General features: G+C 41.4%; 1 protein-coding gene across 4 annotated transcripts in view; it reads left to right on the top strand.

Moving 5' to 3' along the window:
• MYOF (myoferlin) overlaps positions 1 to 14,383 on the top strand; it is a 152,442-nt gene that overhangs the window by 70,715 nt on the left and 67,344 nt on the right. For 2 of the 4 annotated variants that reach the window (XM_073685255.1, XM_073685253.1), the window contains 6 exons: positions 5,088 to 5,209; positions 5,746 to 5,859; positions 7,750 to 7,927; positions 8,054 to 8,178; positions 9,679 to 9,785; positions 14,019 to 14,211. In XM_073685255.1, the coding sequence (XP_073541356.1) occupies positions 5,088 to 5,209; positions 5,746 to 5,859; positions 7,750 to 7,927; positions 8,054 to 8,178; positions 9,679 to 9,785; positions 14,019 to 14,211 (839 nt within the window). Of the gene's footprint in view, positions 1 to 5,084; positions 5,210 to 5,745; positions 5,860 to 7,749; positions 7,928 to 8,053; positions 8,179 to 9,678; positions 9,786 to 14,018; positions 14,212 to 14,383 lie in introns of all 4 variants that reach the window. The other 2 variants (XM_073685254.1, XM_073685252.1) reach the window with 1 other exon arrangement.

Raw genomic sequence — 14,383 nt, 5'->3', positions numbered from 1 at the left:
TTTTACCCTTCGTATTGCCAATGAAGGCTCTGATGTCTTACCACAGAGGTGCTACAAATCAGCCCAGGGTTGAGTACTAAAGTTGGCATTGCCCTTATGCAGGGGCAGACTGACAATTTCTCTTTTATTCCATGACAGTAGGGCCAGTGACCATACCCCATTAGTCAGTCTGTAACATTACTTTTTTCTTGAAGAGCCATGAGCTTTAGTACATTTTGGACTGATATCGCTTTATATTCGGGCCTAAGGGTGCCCATACACTTTGGCCAAACAGATCTCTCCCCTGATTCTGACAGATGTGAATGCTCAGTTTGGCTAAGCCTTTGTATTCTATATGGAAAGAATGGAGCAATCCGCTGCCAGACTTATCTGGTAGCGGCGTATCCTCTACCTTGAGAACAAAACCATTGAGCAGTTGAATTTCAAGCTGCCGCTGCTTTGAATTTCAGGCTGCCGCTGCGTTGAATTTCAAGCTGCCGCTGCGTTGACTTTCAGGCTGCCGCTGCGTTGAATTTCAAGCTGCCGCTGCGTTGAATTTCAAGCTGCTGCTGCGTTGACTTTCAGGCTGCCGCTGCGTTGACTTTCAGGCTGCCGCTGCGTTGACTTTCGGGCTGCCGCTGCGTTGACTTTCGGGCTGCCGCTGCGTTGACTTTCGGGCTGCCGCTGCGTTGACTTTCGGGCTGCCGCTGCGTTGACTTTCGGGCTGCCGCTGCGTTGACTTTCGGGCTGCTGCTGCGTTGACTTTCGGGCTGCCGCTGCGTTGACTTTCGGGCTGCTGCTGCGTTGACTTTCGGGCTGCCGCTGCGTTGAATTGCCATACAATCTGGCGACTTTGGTCAACTTTAATATGACAGCAGTGGAGAACCTTTTTTAATTTTTCCAAATTCTTCTACAGACATGCATACAAATCTATCATTCATCTTAATCTGTCATAGATTAGGTAAGAGAAGATGGCACCAGTGTAGTCCATGTCTTTGGACCACTACTGATTTCCAATTTGAAGGGTAGCCTCTTGAAGTCATTGGGCTACCATCAGAGATTTCGGTCACTAGACAAAACCATTCATAGTTTAGCTAGGCTTTACTTCACACAAGGCAAAGATTGGGTTTGCTTCCCTAGCCCTATATTTAAATACCCTGTCCGAAAAAGAGTAGTTTGTTGGTGCACCACCCGGCACCTGAACACTGGTGGACATACAATTCATGCCACTTCAAGTGTTGTCCCTGACCATTGAAATTGGTGTTTTTTGGGATTTTTTCGTGCCACCAACCACAGACTTTCTTTTCTAGGCAAGGTACAAGCTTCCACTCCATATTGTGATCTACTAACACACCTTTATGGTATATACAACATACATTTTGGGACTGGATTTCCCTTAAACTATTATACTCCATACATTTTTATTCTATTTAAAAGCTGTGGGACACCTTTCTTGGCAATACCCTCCAAAAATATATTTTACGTGTGTGTGTGTGTGTGTGTGTGTGTGTGTGTGTGTGTGTGTGTGTGTGTGTGTGTGTGTGTGTGTGTGTGTGTGTGTGTGTGTGTGTGTGTGTGTGTGTGTGTGTGTGTGTGTGTAATTTTAATAATTGCAAATCAGCTGAATAATACAAACAATCATATGTAATCCATAAAAAATAAGTTTCAATGGTATCTCTACTTTTTTTGGGCAATTTTTAGGAAATTTGCACAGCAGTTTCCTAATACTATTTTCTTATAGGGAACCTGCTAGTCTGATTCTTCAGGAAGCGAGTTATAGAACAGGAGGAGCTTTATGTTAAAATCAGTATAACTTTTGATTTTTTGGTCTGATGATCTGCTCATTCTGAGCTGAGGAGTTCAGTGGGCGGTCCTACTCCATGACTGATGGCTATCTCGTTATGCGTGGTTCTACAGGGAGCACTTTCATATTTCTTAATAGGACCGCCCACTTGACTCCTAAGCCCAGAAAAAGCAGGGATTTTAAGAAATAGAATGTTACACTGAATCTTTCCTTCAAAACTATAAATTTAATCTGCTTCACTCCTCCTGATCCAGAACTTTCTGCTTGCAGATCAGACACCAAGTTCAACATGACAGGTTCCCTTTAAGGGGACCATCCCATTAGCTATGGGAGCCGCCTAAAAAAAAATGTAGCAGGTCTTCATGTCAGTCATGTTTGCAGGATAGTACTTGCATTTTAAGGCATTTGCATGTGATTGCCTTGAATATCAGTAGAATTGATATCCTTTTTTATTATGACATTCTATAGGTTGTATTTGGCTGCTCAATTTTTTACTTTGTTCCCACAGTTAACGGGTATGAGTCAATTACCGTTTTTATTAAAAATATATTAGGCAATTGCTGGTCCAGCAAATTCATCGTGTCATAGTACAGTAACTCATAAGTGCAGGTATCATTTTATAACTTGAAATACTTTTTCATTTTGGATTTTAGTATCTCCTACTTAAAGGGATATTATAGTTTGAGCAAATGGTAAAACTAGTACCTGTAATGCCCCTTTAACTGTGACATACTAACACGTACAATGCATTCCCTAACGCCTGCTGCAACTAATCGCCTCTGCTCTTACAATATTTACAGCTAAGACAATAAGCTGATATCGCTGTACTCCAGATTCGCCCTGGTTCACGTGATGCACATTCAGAAAACAGAATATTAAAATGACTAAGTGCTAATTTCAACACTTTTAAATCCTAAAAAAATGCCTTTAATTCTAGGCTGTTTTATTTTGTTCTGTACTATTGCCTCAAATAAAGCTTTCGCAATGCTAGAATAATGAAGAAAAAGTACAAAACATAATAAAATAGCCTTTCTAGAAGGGAAAACTATTCCTAAAATACAAGTTTCTCTTATCTGGGCATGACTAGTATGTTTAGAACGATCTGTCTTTCCGTCTGTCCGTTTTTTTTTTTATTCTTTTTTTTCTTTCCCTTTTTTTTTTTTTTTTCCCCGTCCTGTCCTTTTTTTCTGTGCTTTTTTTTTTTTTTTTTTTTTTCTTTCCTTTCCCCTCTCAAATGTCAGTTGCTTACTGTGGTACCAGCATGCAGCTATATTGCTGAGGAGCAGATGATGTTAAATGGCGGAGAGGGAATCTCAGTAAGATCAACCCTCTTAAGCCATCTATATGGGCACGTAGATCATAGGAAGCTGAATACCTTGATATCTGTGATCTGATGTTTTATTCCAGAGAAATCCACATTTTTCTTTTATGTAAATGAACTGTTAAGATCTATGGGCCAGACACAGATCTCCCAGAGAATCGGTCTCCAGAGCTTATAAAAAATGTAAGGGGACATTATCAGTGTGAGACATGTAATAACTGACCGTCTGCTCTCCTGATCTACATGTCTCACACTGGTAATGCCCCCTTTCATTTAAAATCATCTCTGAAGGCAGATTCTCGGGGAGATCTTTTCCGGCTCATAGATCTTAACAGCTCATTTACATATAAGAAAAACATGGATTTCTTTGGAATCTGACATCGGATCACAGATCTCAGTTGAGTAAAATGATACCTTATCTAACACCTACATGCCCATATAGACAGCTGAGGAGGGGTAGATGTTGCTAACAAATTCCCTTTAAAAAAAAAAAAAAAAAAAATCTCAGAAGCTGAATAATTTAAAGGGTTCTCTGGGAATAGCAAAATATTTTTTTTTCCTTTTCTTAAAGAGGTTGTCCACTACTAAAACAACTCCTTCTCGATCTGAATGTTTGCCCCTGTGAAAATAACAACACTTATACTCCCCTCCCGTGCCGGCGCTGTTCCAGTGGTGTCAGCACTCGCGGTCCTGGGACTCCCGTGTGGTTATGACACACGAGCTCTGCGCCCAATCACCTCTGACGTCGCTATCTTCGCCTTCGGATGTATGCGTTATCAAGAGGACATGAGGGCAGCGATTGGCCGGTCAATAATGCGTTCAAAGTCGGGCATAGCAATGCCAGCGCTGATCAGGCACAGGACACATGTTTCATGACAACCGCACGTGAGCCCCGGGAACGTGAGTGCCGACACCGTTGGAATGGTGAGTATAAGTGTTTTTATTTTCTAGGGAGCAAACATTCAGGTCAAGAAGTGAACAACCCCTTTAATAAATATGAATGCTTTTCTAAATGTCATTAATTAGAAAATCACACTTGTTTTGTCTAGGGGCGTAGTAATTATAATACATGAAAATTCTATGACCAAAAACTAACCTATAATACTACGAGGACAGGAGGCTCTGAGCATGTGCAGTTGGAGGCTCGTAACGCCTTGTACAGCCCTGTTATCTGCAGGTCACCGCAGCCGCTCAGCAGTGTGAGCAGCAGCGTCGTCTTCATCGTCTTAGTCTCCGCACCCTTGGTGTCGCCCGTATTAGATCAGAATATCCACAGGGAGAATTCCGAGCATCCTATTGCACATGCTCACAGGCTCCTGTCCTATTAACTTTCTAGGACCGTTTTCTGTCAGTGTAATAAGACATATGCAATTTTAATGTACTGCAGTGATTACCTCCATAGACAAAATGAATGTGATTTTGTTAAAGGTATTTTGGAATATTTTCATAATTAATCTTTTTTTATTTTTTTTGTCTATTCATGGAGAATCCCTTTTTAAATGAGTTTTCTCATCTGATAAAGTGCTGGCATGTTGTCAACCCAAGATTGGTAAAGGTCTGACCTTTTGGGACCTTCACAATTCTACAAAAAAAAAGTTGTGGCGCTGGGTCAACTCCGATTTAAACTCCTTTTAACTCCGAGTTTCTTTCTCATTTCTTCTTAACCCATGATGCGCTGCAGTTGTTTGCTGGGTGTCACTTTGCAAGATAAAGAGTAAAGGGGCAGAGTGCTATATTTGTGCTGCATGCCCCTTAATTTTCTGGATTGGTGGAGGTCAGACCTTCATTTCCTAGCAATATGTCAGCACTTTGTTGGATGGAAAAACCTTTATAAACCTATGGGCACCTCTCTCTGTCCATCGGAATATAAATGTTTCCTCCAGTATTTCTCCACCATGCTCACTGTATAGAGACAGCTTCTATTTTAGAATTAGTTTTCCTTCCGGCCTATTTTCCTAATCCCAGTGTGATCTTTCCAAGCAGCAGGTAGTGACAAGGAGGTTGGGTTCCTGCCGACTTTCGGACCTTGTTACCTTAATCTATATGGGAGCCCAAGAGAATTCACTGGATTTCCTGACCCGTATGATGATCTCAACTTTGGAAAGGTACTTTAGAACAGCAATGAAATACTAATTTACTATACGTCCTATTTTAGGACTAATTCTATATTTGTGACCAGAGTTGGACTGGTCCACCAGAGCACAAGCGGATCTTCAAGTAGGCCTGATACCATAATGGACCCCAAAGGTCCAGCAGTAGAATATGATTATGCCTCTGTTGGAGTACGGTTTGTGGCATAGCGAACGCCGCTGCTCATTATGACTTTAACTTGCAGGTTTCGCCACACCCTCGTCCTTCCTCAGGTCCACCCACTCTGTCGAACCTAAAGTGAGAGTGGCGCGAAACGCCAGAAGTCACTTTTTTTGTTTAACCTCGCTTTTGCCCGCTAGCACAGACTAGCGTCAAATGATGACCGCAATGTGTACAATGCAAATAAAACATGGGTGGAGTATGGGCTCTACATTTCCTCTGGTGGGCTCATGCATCCCCAGTCCTGGAACAAGCCCATCTGTCACCATCGGAAAAAGAGTTTTGAATGTAATACAAGTCATGACTGATGATGGCGCTCTTCATGTTGCAGGGAGAAGGTGTAGCTTATAGGGGAAGAATCCTTGTTGAACTGACAACCAAACTTGATGGCACACCAGCCAAAAAGATTGATGATATACCAAGTGATGATATACTCGTTGTAGAGGTAAGTCCATCCGTGACTCCATTCTTGTGATTTAAATGGTTTTTTAGCACATCCAGCGTGAGTTGTGGAAATCATTTTGGATCGCAAGGACTTGGGATGCCAGGTGACACCTCATGGGTTCAGTTTTGCTTTGTTCTGATATTTTTTTGAAGATTGCTCAGTCAGGAGATCCTCAGAATACTACTGTATCTGAGCCATGGTAAAGCGAAACCTGTAATCTGATTCCCTACGATCTTTTGGCATGTACATCCTGCCACTCCATTCAACTCCTTCCGGCTGCTGACTTGTGGCCATGTTCTACCGACCGGTGGAGGTCCCCATAGTGGAGCCAGTACTGATCTAAGCGTTATCTATCTAGTAGATGGGTGATAACCAGAATACTTCTTTAAGGGTGCTTTTACCTGTCCAATATCTTTCCACTCAATATCAATCTAATTTGTTGTGTGCAAATGGCTAATAAATAATAATCCATCTGATGTGCTTAAAAATCTGTCCGCCAGTCACCATGATGATAGCATGTGACTGCCATCTGTCTGATATCTGAAAGACTTCTCCATTACAGGAAATAAAAAAATTAGATTTTGGGATGATTTTAAAAGGTAAGCAAAGCTCCAAAGACTTAATTGGAATTTGCCTAAAGGAGTTGTCCACCTTTTGGGGACTTATATTTCTTTGTATTGTCATGTTATTAAATTGATTTTAATTTGCTCAACAGCATGAAATTAAGCAAGTTTGCAATTGACTTGCTTTTTCTATCTGCTGTCATTCTCCTTCAATGAAAGCTTTTATCTTTCATAGTGTACAGCTGGTTTCCATGGATCTCAGCCACTAATGCCTGTCAAAGACCCGGGTAGAGTGTACAGAGTAGTTACATTCAAAGAGAGGTGTCAACTTCTAATACCCCAGCCACCTTTCGCCAGCTAGTTGATTTCTATACAGCAGTTAGCTGCTCACCTTCCTCCCCATTCCTCACAGCTCCTGACAAGTTGCTGTTATAAATCTTGCAAAATCGCCAATCTGCAGCATCGGCTTCTTGCTGTCCTGAGCCCTGTTCTTGTTCAAATGCGATAGCCGTACACACTACAGAACAAACACTGCTAACTGAATGTGTTACAGCAGAACTTGTGCTGAGCTTTATATTTCTACTAATACTACAGCTCCGCTACTCACCAGAACAATCACTCAATGATGAGTGCCTTCCAGAAACCTGGAAATAGAGACTGTAAGGGGACTGCATATCTCCTGAGCTGCTCAATAGATAACTTGAGACTAACCCTTAAAATGCATGTACAACAAGCTAAAAATCATTTTTGCTTGTGGATTTCATTTAATATTTTGCCCTGTTTGCCTTCTGTAGACTGTTTGGCACTGTCTATTTCTGGCTTCATAATGAGTTTATTGATACGGTAATCCACCAGCGAGCCCACTATGATGGTCTGATGGGGAGTTTGTTACTCTTATAACTGTCTTTTTCTGAGCTGATTTATGACCACATCAAAGTTGAATGTGCAGGAAAACAAAGAGCCCGTGAAAGCAAATGGTGCAAATGTTATAATGATACCACAAGTGCCAGCATTTAAGCCAAAAAAAAATAAAAATTGTCCTCAAAGGTGGGGCCAACTGCTTTATGTCCATGTTCACCAGAAATATCTGTTTTTTTATTTGCTTATTTCAGTACCTGTCAGAATGGTCTAGTGAGAAATCTTCATATGTGCAGAATCGTGAATACAGCTCTGGGTTATAATAAAGGCAGCAGCTTGTATTTATTATGTAAAATGTGTATTTCCAAATTGACTTAACTTTTTTATTTCTGTCCATATAGAATCTGTAAAATGTTACTTAAATACTGACCGCGCTCTGTAAGTAACCTGACACGTGTCTCTTACTCAGAAATATCAGCGCAGGAGGAAGTTCAGCTTGTGCGCCGTCTTCCATTCAGCCACCATGTTACAAGACATAGGTGAAGCCATACAATTCGAAGTCAGCATCGGAAACTACGGCAATAAATTTGACAGCACTTGTAAACCTCTTGCGTCAACAACTCAGTACAGCCGCGCAGTATTCGATGGTAAGTGAGCGCACACATTCTGTAAAGTCCAAGTCCCCATCCCTCTGAGACGAAGCCTTCACGGCGGGTCCATCAACTTCATTTATAAAGATGATGGCGTCATTAACCGCTTACCTTCACTTCCAGGTAACCTCTATTACTACCTCCCATGGTCGTCCACCAAACCAGTGGTAACACTAACTTCCTACTGGGAAGACATTTGTCATCGACTTGATGTTGTCAATTTGTTGCAGGCAATGATGGAAAGGCTGGTGAGCAAATTGTATATGTCCATACGTGTTTATTTTTTCTAATTTCTAGTTGTTATAATTGATTTATAAATGATTTTAGACAAGTCTCTTAAAGTAGTTTCCCCAAGAACAAAAGTTCATTTTAATTAATAGATCTTGGAATAATAATAATTTCCACAATTGGATGTGTTTAAATAAAATGTTCCTGTGCTGAGATAATCTTATAAATGTGCCCCTGCTGTGTACTGTGTAATGGCTGTGTCTGACCATACAGGAACATGGTCTGATCATACCACAACTCCTGGGCAGGGAAGGAAGCAAAAGAGTATACACGAATCACAGCAGGGGATCACAGCTGATTCTTTCTTTGAAGTAAAACCTTGTTTATAAACAGGCAGAGAAATGTTTTACCTCACAGAAAGAATCAGCTGTGATCCCCTGCTGTAATGTCTGTATACTCATTTGCTTCCTCCCCTGCTCAGGAGCTGTGGTATGATCAGACCATGTTCCTGTACAGTCAGACACAGCCATTACACAGTACACAGCAGGGGCACATCTATAAGATTATCTCAGCACAGGAACATTTTATTTATACACATCCAATTGTGGAAGTTATTATTATTCCAAGATCTATTAATTTAAAATGTACTTTTGTTCATGGGAAAAAACCCTTTTAAGTGTTAATGTGGGCGTTTATGTAATCGGCTCGCTCATCACCCTCTTTAATATGAAAATGGCCATGGTGATTCGTCGAGCTCATGGGATCATATATCAAATATCTGACTATGTGAAGAGAAGGTTGGCAAAGTCAATTTTGCTAATTTTGTAATGAAGTGGCCACTAAGGAAGAAAGTAGTAATATATGTGTGTTCAAATAATTCAAGGATGGACTGGTTTATCAATGTAAGCGGCTCATAGTGGGCACATATGCCTTAATAGGACACTTGTAAGGTGACTTAAAGGGATTGTCTAAAACTTGATAACCAAAGAGGGGAGGAGGAGAAAGGGGGAAAAAAGGGATAAGGTATCAAATATATATATATATATATATATATATATATATATATATATATATATATATATATATATATATATATATATATATATATATATATATATATATATATATATATATATATATATATATATATATATATATATATATATATAGTGATTCTCAATATTGGCTGTAAATATACTGTACCTAGTGCTATGTGTAGTGCAGGGACTTATGGGACGGGTCATAATACAGGAATCAAAAAGTGCCAAGGATCGATCATGTGATCCCGAGAATGGAGCCTTGGTACACATACTCAACCACAGCTCCATTAACTTCTTTAAAACTGATGAAACAGATATCTCTATCAGTCCCATAGAAGTAAATGGAGCCGTGGTCAATCATGATCATCATCGCTCCATTTGCAAAGAGGATAGGTGAGGGTCTCAATGGTCAGACCCCGAGTAATAAATGTATTTGGTACAATCCTTTAAAATATTTTTTTGGGTTCCTATGTTTTATAGCAATCCAACATCTCCGCACTGAAATCCGCAGTACAAGCAAAGATTCCTGATGCGAGACTGGCAGAAATATGGCTGAAGCTCATCGATCAGCTTATCGAAGACTCGATGTATGTATGGATGTGTACGATGGGAGTGTTCTTCCTGATTGATTGTAATGTAATATCGAGGTTTATTGACCCCCACACATATTAGTATGTGAATAAACATCCTGAACAGGGGTCCACATGTATGGAGGGGGGCTCAGGAGTTCAGCTCCCTCCTCGGGCAGTAGATGCAATTTATATTACATAGCTGGCATCATGAGCTCCAGCTGTGGCTGTTAACCATTTGGATGCTGCTGTCCATTTCTGACAGCGGCATTTAAATAAATTGGTTGATGGTGCTGGCTCCTCTCTATTCCACCTTCAATCCTTTCCCCCCACGACGAGATTGATGGATTACAATTGCAGCCAGGGGTTTGCTGAAGTCCTCTGCCACAGGCTGAGCACCATAGGAGACCATGACTTTACCTACATATACTGCAAAATTCTGATCGTAGGTTCAAATTCACTAAGGTGACTAAAAAAAATCATGGAAAAATGAAAAAAAAATAAAAAAAACCTCAACTCTCGCTAGCCTTTTATTATATTAAAAATATAAAAGGGAAAAAATAAACATTTAGCATCACCACGTCCGTAAAAGTTCAGTCTATTAAACAAAATAAAATAAAAATGATTAATCCGATATGTAAGTACCTTAAAGATGAAAAAAATCTAGAATTGAGGTTTTTCTCGGTCGCCACACCTCCCTAAAAAAAAAAAAAAAAAAAATGTAATAAGAGATCAAAACTTCATTTGTACCCTTAACTGTTAGCAATAAAAACTTTGGCTCGCTACCCAAAAAACAAACCCGCACTCTGTTCCATCAACAAAAAAATGTTACTAGTCTTAGAAAATGGTGACACAAAACAAAACCTGTTCTGTGTTTTTTCTCATTACTTGAATAAAATTTTAAAAAAATGAAGGTCGTTATTCTTCATAATCGCACTGCTATGGGCAATCATGTTTCCAGGTCAATTTTACAGAACAATGAATGCCGGTAAAGGAGGAGATACATTTTTTTTTTCCTCTATTTTATCCCTCTTGAAATAATGGTGCGAAACTAACTCAAAAACTACAGCTTGTTCTGCAAAAACAACAAGTCCTTATATAACTGTTAAGACGGTTAATCTCCAGATACCGGATGTGAAGTGGGGGACTCTGTAATAGGTTTTCTGGCTACTGGTTTAGTTCCTTTTAAATTCCAACCATCTTATCCTTGTAAAGTTCTTCATGCACTGACTTTCTGTACACAGCAGCCAATCAGAACGAGCAAAGCTGCAGTGTAAAACATGGGGGAGACCAAAGCAACAGCCTGAATTTCTGATGAGAAAGGGGGGTAGATTTCTGAGTATCACACACTCCCCAAAGATAGTGTAACCAAGCTGTAGTTACTAGGCATAACACAAAACTAAGAGGCCGGCACACAAATAACAAGTGTTGTATAAAAGTACAGTGCTGTGCAAATTAATTTGGACAAAGCCCAAAAAAAAAATATTTTTGAATATTTAATGTTATAATGCACTGCTACATACTAATTTTAGTAAGAAATATGTACTCCTTTAGCAGATATGAGATTTTCAATGCGTTTTGGCATTGATTGTACCAAGTTGTTGCATAAATTCTTCAATTCTTCATATTCTTCAATTCTTCATCATGGACCCACACTTGTACGGCACAGTTTATCATGCGTTCTTTGGTTGTACAGTCCATTTTGCCAAGACGTCTCTTCACAATGCTCCACAAATTTTCTATAGGATTTAAGTCTGGTGAATTGCCAGGCCAGTCCAGCACTTTTACTTTATTTTCTTCCAGGAATTTCTTCACACACTTGGAATTGTGGCATGGAGAAAAAGTACACTAAACCACTCCTCACAGAAACAAGCTCTCAACTGAAGCTGAGGGGGCAGCTAGATGTTATTTTCTGACTAAAACCAGTCAAACCACATTTTGTTACTCACGGTTGTACACTCACACCTGTTCAAAATAGTTAAAACTGGTTTGAATCACTGACTGGTAACCAGCTTACGATTTTACTTTAAAAATGCTTTGTCAGAATTAATTTGCACAGCACTGTAATTTGCAGCATATTGTGTAATACCACATATTTAGGTATTCAGTCCCACACCCAGTGTGGATCTCTGTTTGCAGTCGGTGAATGAAATCCTGTATATATTCATAGCCTAGAAATCTGTGCTGCTCACTGCTGGAGGTTTGTTACAGTATATTCGTTCTAAGCCATACGTGTCAAACTGGCCCGCAGGGTGGTTTTATTTGGCCTGCAATACTAGAGCCATTACCACTATGTTGGGGCCCTCTATTCTGTATGGAGCACTATGTGGGGCCCTCTATTCTGTATGGAAGACTATGTGGGGCCCTCTATTCTGTATCTTGTTGGCCCATGTGGGGCCCTCTATTCTGTATCTTGTTGGCCCATGTGGGGCCCTCTATTCTGTATCTTGTTGGCCCATGTGGGGCCCTCTATTCTGTATCTTGTTGGCCCATGTGGGGCCCTCTATTCTGTATCTTGTTGGCCCATGTGGGGCCCTCTATTCTGTATCTTGTTGGCCCATGGGGGGCCCTCTATTCTGTATCTTGTTGGCCCATGTGGGGCCCTCTATTCTGTATCTTGTTGGCCCATGTGGGGCCCTCTATTCTGTATCTTGTTGGCCCATGTGGGGCCCTCTATTCTGTATCTTGTTGGCCCATGTGGGGCCCTCTATTCTGTATCTTGTTGGCCCATGTGGAGCCCTCTATTCTGTATCTTGTTGGCCCATGTGGGGCCCTCTATTCTGTATCTTGTTGGCCCATGTGGGGCCCTCTGTTCTGTATCTTGTTGGCCCATGTGGGGCCCTCTGTTCTGTATCTTGTTGGCCCATGTGGGGCCCTCTGTTCTGTATCTTGTTGGCCCATGTGGGGCCCTCTGTTCTGTATCTTGTTGGCCCATGTGGGGCCCTCTGTTCTGTATCTTGTTGGCCCATGTGGGGCCCTCTGTTCTGTATCTTGTTGGCCCATGTGGGGCCCTCTGTTCTGTATCTTGTTGGCCCATGTGGGGCCCTCTGTTCTGTATCTTGTTGGCCCATGTGGGGCCCTCTGTTCTGTATCTTGTTGGCCCATGTGGGGCCCTCTGTTCTGTATCTTGTTGGCCCATGTGGGGCCCTCTGTTCTGTATCTTGTTGGCCCATGTGGGGCCCTCTGTTCTGTATCTTGTTGGCCCATGTGGGGCCCTCTATTCTGTATCTTGTTGGCCCGGGACGTCCTCTGTGTGTTTGCTTTTGACATCTCTGGTCTAAGCAATCCCCTGAGCACAAGCTATTGATATCCTTCCTATCTGTTATCTCATTTCTGTATGTGTCTATTTATCTTCACCTTTTCCTTTTCTTGCTCTTTCCTACCTGTATACCTGACAATGGATGGATTTTCTCTTTTCCGCTATAAATATCTGCGATAGAGAATGGAAACCTCTCCTGGAGATAACATGACCACGCGGTACGCTGACATGGATTTTGCTGTGATTTTTCATGTGATCGGTATTGGTCTGGGGAGCCTTGGGTCCACCAGTGACCTTAATTCTTGGTACCCGCTCCTCAGCTACATGCCAACGTTACATTCCTGGCCAGTACATTCTCTATCCATTTGAATGGAAAGCTGGCTGCATAATCATGCCATTTTAACCACAAAATATTGCAGTTTTTATATTGATTAGTAATGGCGTCACGATTTTTTTGCATGCTAATTATCAATGCATTTGAAAACGTACAGGTTTGACGTAACAGTGCATGTACGTGCAGTTTTATGACCCATTCCGGTTGCCCTCTAAGTGATGCATGGCTTTTACCTTGACCTGAGAGCCCTTTTGGCCCCATGATCAGGTGGATATTTACTCGCACAGTAGCAGGCCTCAAAGTGCAGAAGTCCTTGAACGGCACCAAGATGATTAGTGAGGAACGGGCCGATGCAGCTATGTCAAAAAGGTGGGGAGGGAGGACACTGGTTGGTCTTGAGCTTCTCCTTTTTGTTCTCTAGGACATCATGCTTCTCTATAATAGCTAGTTGGTTAAATAAAGGACGAGTCGTACCCTACATTTTGTATATAGTGTATCTACACAGTGTACATTGCCATATACTACTTATGTTGGGCTGCAGGGTAGGGAGCCACTCCTGCAAAAGGGCCCACCAGGAGTTTCACCGGTTCCCTGTGGGCCAGTCCGAGCCTGCTTGTGAATTTGTTAATAATATATCACTCTGTTTTACTCTCTTTAGGAGACCGCTGCCTTCCCTGGAAGGAAAGTCCCACGTCACAATGCTGGACATGCAGCTTTATAAGCTCAGACAGACTTCCCTGAAGCTGATCGGGGAGGCAGCCGTGCGGATGAGGAGCGAAGCCACCGATGTGAAAGCCACACTGCCGGAAATAGAAGACTGGTTGGAAAAACTGCAGCAGATTGCTGAAGAGGTCAGTAATTTGCAGGTTATACGTATCACATGCTTGCCAAATTTTAAGAAGAGAGATTCTAGAGGGGGTGTTTGAAGAGGCACATGCTGCGTAAAACATTTTGGCTTTTGTCCCATCCAATTTATACAAGATCAACTTAAAATATTTAACTTTCAAATAATGCATATGCTTC

Source organism: Phyllobates terribilis, unplaced genomic scaffold (genome assembly GCF_046119375.1).
Source record: "Phyllobates terribilis strain yellow unplaced genomic scaffold, ASM4611937v1 Scaffold_5__5_contigs__length_657084704, whole genome shotgun sequence".
NCBI classification, from domain to species: domain Eukaryota; kingdom Metazoa; phylum Chordata; class Amphibia; order Anura; family Dendrobatidae; genus Phyllobates; species Phyllobates terribilis.
The sequence above is the reverse complement of the archived record's forward strand: the minus strand, read 5'-3'. Positions and strand labels throughout refer to the sequence as shown.